We start from the raw sequence: 5,295 nt of genomic DNA on the forward strand, positions 1-5,295 counted from the left end.
TCAACATCCTGAACGGGAGCTTGTGAAGGGCCCGGTTCTGTACGCACAGGTCCAGGTTCGGTCGTAACCCACCGTCTTTCTTGGGTACGATGAAGTACGGGCTGTAGAAACCCGACCTCATCTCGGCTGGAGGGACCGGCTGTATCGCGTCCTTCGCTATCCTCGCCCTCTTGGGACCCGGAGGCAAAGGAAACTGCTCTTTTATTGAAGTTTTGGGTACCACTGGCTGGGTAGAACAAAAACAAATGGAAACATAAGATTCTCCACCCGGCCCTCCTCCGGGGGAAGGAGTGGTGCAGTCACCATCTCCTGAAGAGCAGGATCCAAGAGAAGCGCCATGGGGAGGTCGCGGCGAGACTGCAGAATGGCAGCTGCAGCACGCCGAAGATGAGCAGCACTGAATGGCAACCCCCGCTGACGCGCCGTAACACCAACGCCAGCTGTTTCTTCCAAACACTCGCGGAGATTCGTCCTGAGAAGGCTCGGCTCCGAAGCGAAAAGCTGATATGCGTTTGCACGTGCTCTCCTTTTATACCCGCGCTACGGGGCGGGGTGCGCGTGGCGAAACACGCACGCCAACTGTCATTGGCAACTCTCGGGCGAGATCCCAATTCGTCAGTCACGACTGACGTAACGTAGAACGTGACTGACTGAAAGGGAACCATGGTTATATATGTAACCTGGGACGATTCTTACATCCAATTAAAGTAATTATCTAGCCATGCCCTGACAAGCTCCATATTGCACATTGCAACCTGTTAATTAGTTTATTTTCCTGGTTATTAGTAGAGAAGCAGCTCAAACTGTCAAACTCACTAATTGATTAACACAAAACAGTGGGGTGCAAAATGCCATAGGATTGGTTGTGGCTTTGCAATGGATAAAGTAATGAATATGGAAAAAATCATTAATGGTCATGCTAAGTGATTTGAACATTTTTAACTATTTTGAACAAACCCCTAACCTTAAGTATGAAACTCATCCCGTACTGAACATGAAAAATACTTTAAATGATGTAGCTTTTTTAAGGTTTTTAATTGAATTTTTTAACTCTAACTAAAAAATAATCACCGTTTCTACTAAAATATAAGTATAAATATAAGTACAACTGTTGTCAACATTGATGATAATAATAATAATAAACATTTCTTAAGTACCAAAGCAACAGTACTGGGATGGTTTCTGAAGGATCACGTGAGACTAAAGACTAAAAAATAAATATAAAAAATCAAATAAATGCAACCTTGGTCACCATAAGAGACATAAGAGACATTTTTTTAAATCCTACCGATACCAAACTTTTGAATGATATCGTACACTGAAGAAGCAACCAAAGACATATCTAGGGATCAGAATATCACAGAAACCTGAGCCTGTAAAGCTGCCTAAAAAACACAGAGAGACACCTAGCATTGTGGCGGCAAGTTTTCCATCTGAAAGCTACAGAAATTTGATTTAGAATATGCAAAAAATCCAGAAATACCGTTTACAGTTCAGAAATAATTAAATAAATGCATAAAATGTGTGTGTTCTTTCATTTATTAATTCATTATACATTTTATTTTTATTAATTTAAATTTATTTTAATTGCTCATTTTCTGGTTTTTAACTTATTGGTATTTTCATATAAGAAGCAAATCTGAGCTGTAGAAATTTCACACCATTTATTACCAGAGAAAGGGAAGCTCTGGTCACTTAATGGGCACTAGCATGTGTGAGCATTCAGGATGAACTCCTGCTATTAGTGTCTCATTAGAGCACAGAACACAGTTCATTATGCAGATCTTTCAGTTTCTGCTCAGCAAGATCACTTCACTGTATCTAAAATCTGACACCGAACATCCCCAGGGCAGGAGTTGACCATCTCTCCAATAACTCCACTGACACAGCTGCTCTCTGCCCTCCCCTCTGATCCCTGTGTCATTGTCTCATTGGCTCCTCAGGATGTACTTCATCTTGGTGAGGAAGTGGCTTCGGAGCCGTACTACTGCCAGCTGGAGGCGGAGACGTGCCAGGTGTACACTGAGCAGCTGGGCCGCTTTGCTCTGGTCGGGGAGTCCCTCAGCATGGCTGCAGCTAAACGCCTAAAACTGCTGCTCTTTGCTCCTGCCTATTGCTCTACGCTGGAATACAACATCCGCGTCTACTACATGGATGACACACAGGACCTGCTAAAGGTGAGGCCTTTAAGATTCAAAATTTACAGTACCTGTACTTATGACAAAACCCAGCTAACAAAAATATGTTGTAAGAAAGTTTTGCTAATGTTCCCATTAAGTTATGAATATGTCCAGCTTTTCTCGGTAATGCGTTAACGTTAAGGAAACATTCCATTTGATCGTTTTGCAAACATTATGGGAATGTTACTATTAGATGTTCTATGAGCATTTGGAAGCAAGTAGTTATATTTGAAAAATGTTAAGCGAATGTCGAACTAAAAAGTTTCAGGGAAAAAATTATCCATGAAAGATGTATAAATGAATTCTTTGTGCTAACATTTTAAGAACATGATTAAAGACCAGATAACTTTGAACGAACATTTCCATTAATATTACTGGAAGAATGTTTGTTCCTTGCCAGAACATTCTGAGAACATTTACCTAATTTTGTCTTCTCTCTCTCTCTCTCTCTCTCTCTCTCTCTCTCTCTCTCAATCCCAGTCCTCTTGAACCCTGCTGAAAGGACAGACTTAGACCAGTGTGATAGGAATAATTCACCCAACTTACTCATTTACTCACTCTCGTGTTGTTGCGATTTTTTTTTCCCCCTTTCTTTTGTGGAACACCAAAGGAGAAAATTAGAGGACGATTTCAATGTCAATTTAATGTTTTCATGGAAAAGAGCATGAAAAGAGTCTTTAATTGTTTTGTTTTATGTGAAAGAAAAAGTCATTTGTGTTCGGAACAATTTGTGAATTTTCAGAACAGAATTTTCATTGTTGGGTGAACTGTTCATTTAATTGCCGGTTGACCAAAGATGTCTTGCTGTTTAAGCTAGATAAGAAGAAAAACAAAAATAAAATGCTGGTCACCAGCCATGCATTTTTATTTTTTCCATTTTTTTTTTTAATTTTTTTTTTTTCATCAGACAATCATATTTTTTCAGTTCCTTCTGGCTTACAAATTTGTTGTGCTCCCCCTCCCAACAGATCAGGAATAATCAAGAGCTAATGCCAAAGCAGCCTCCCTCGAGGAGCACGTCTGAGCAGATTGTTAAGATTTCATTTGCATGCCTAATTAGTAAATGAAAAGGAGAGACTCTCTGGCCCTGGCCCCTGAGCTCCTCTCGGCTCTCAATGTCAAAGCAAGAGGGTCCGTTCCCTGCTCTGCCCACTCCAGCCTCTGAGAGCCTGCCAGAAAAGATGACCTGCCCTACTCAAAGCTGCCCACTGGGCCCCACTAGGGTGGGCTGTTTGGGGAAAGAGATTACGAAAGAGATGCCAGGATTTTGACCGGTTTGTTTAAAATGAGCTCTTAGCCATGCAGAGATGAGAAGTGCCCTAGTGCATGATGGATGTGAGCACCTCCCCTCCAATTCTCTCCAAAGGGTTCATGAGAATGCTGACTGTTCTGTCGTTTTCAAGTGAAGTGTGGAAGTGATGATTTGTTGAACCCCCCCAAAAAAGCCCTGTTTATTTTTTATTTTACAGCAGTTGCTGTTATTTAGTGATTGAAGATGTGGAAGTGTGGTGTGCTTTTATCTATAGCCAGGGTGTTGAGCTACTAATATAGATGCTTTTTTAACCCATGACCTCCTTTCATACTAACCTTGCCTTTGATCAGGAGTGGGCCGCTCCCGGGGAACCTTCATATGTGGACAGACTCAGTCATACAATGCTGTTGTGTGCTGCTGCTTTCTATGAATCCACCCTATCTGCATTTTTCACTCCCCTCAAATGCATAGACTGCTGCGGTGAGCCACAATGGCCTCATTTTTTTCATTCAGTATGAAAAAGGAGAGGTTTTTTTTCCTAAGGCCAGAAACATACGCTATGCAAGTACATGCATGCGAATGCTTCTGCAAAATGTAAATTTTTAAATCTGTAAAAATGCCTATTCTGGTCTGTACTTCTGAAGAATCTAGGTGTTTTGAATAGCAGCCCAAATGAATGTTTATGTTGAATTCTTTATAAAACATTTGATTTTTGAGTTGCTTTGAATAAAAACATTTGCTAAATGAATTAATGTAAAAACATTTTTCTAGTTTTGCTAAAACTATTAACTATAAAGTTTTAAAAATTAAAATTCTATGAGAACAGGAAAGTCCACACTACAACTATAATAATAACGACACAGAAGAACGGTATCGTTGAAATCACTCTTAGAATGATCTCCAGCTGATGAACGATAACACCATTCGCAGTCAATCAGAATCACGTTTATAGAGTTTGAGCTTTTAAAACAGCAAACCACAACTGTGCACAAGCTTATAATGAACAGAACATTATTGTCTGTTGATATGGACCCTTATATAGTTCCCTTTCAGTCAGTCTCTCTCGACGTCACGTCGGAGGACCGACGAATTGGGATCTCGCTTAGAGGGACCAATCTACTTTGAGTGTAAACTAAACGAGCCAATGCACATTGGCATGCGATTATTGAATCCAGCTGCTGCTGATCACAGCGTGAGTATAAGTAGGCAGCAGATGCAGCGCATATTCAGTTTTTCGCTTCGGAGCCAAGCGATCATATCGTTCTGCTCCTGACTACTCTACTGAGAGAAGACTGAAAGAGTTCAGCGCGCTCTTGGAGAGCTCTTCATGTTGGCGGACAGCGGATGGTGGTTTCCCATGTTGAGTGGGTTGCACACATCAGGCTGCACTACCCCCTGTTTGTGTTGCAGATGATCATCTCCCCTGTGCATCTCAGCACGCTAAAAGAGCTTTTCCCTAAAAGAGCAATTTTGGGTGCGCCTTTTTAAAGACGACGTTGCATGGCAAACTTGACGTTATGTCTTTGTAAAGACGATGTGGGTCTTGCTATAGACAACGTATCACCCGGGCGTTTTTGGATGCGTCGTTACCTGGCGCTGGGTGATGGTCACGATCGCTGCCTCTCGTGCCTGGGCATGAAGCACGCTGAGGTGGCTTTCGTGGATGACTCATGCTCCCATTGTGGGGGTATGACCATCTCGGAGTTGCGGACCGGACTCCGTTACCTGCAAAGGGGCGGAGTACCCGTGCCACTGCCTAGATCTGGGGTTCCCTCTGTTGGCAGCCGGGGGCGTCCTTTTTCTGGCGGTGGGCGGACTGGTCTTACGGTCACGGTGAGGAATTCCCCTCCGGGGATGCCCAAG

The 5,295-nt window shown here is 42.4% G+C and overlaps 1 protein-coding gene across 1 annotated transcript in view; it reads left to right on the forward strand.

Annotated features, from left to right (window-relative positions):
• Positions 1-5,295, forward strand: part of unc5a (unc-5 netrin receptor A) — a 210,424-nt gene that overhangs the window by 185,637 nt on the left and 19,492 nt on the right. Inside the window, exon 12 of the mRNA XM_016286233.1 lies at positions 1,944-2,177. Coding sequence (XP_016141719.1) covers positions 1,944-2,177 — 234 coding nt within the window. The remainder of the gene's footprint in view (positions 1-1,943; positions 2,178-5,295) is intronic.

The sequence above is a fragment of the Sinocyclocheilus grahami genome, unplaced genomic scaffold (assembly GCF_001515645.1).
Source record: "Sinocyclocheilus grahami isolate Dianchi unplaced genomic scaffold, SAMN03320097.WGS_v1.1 scaffold208.1, whole genome shotgun sequence".
In the NCBI taxonomy this organism is placed as follows: Eukaryota; Metazoa; Chordata; class Actinopteri; order Cypriniformes; family Cyprinidae; genus Sinocyclocheilus; species Sinocyclocheilus grahami.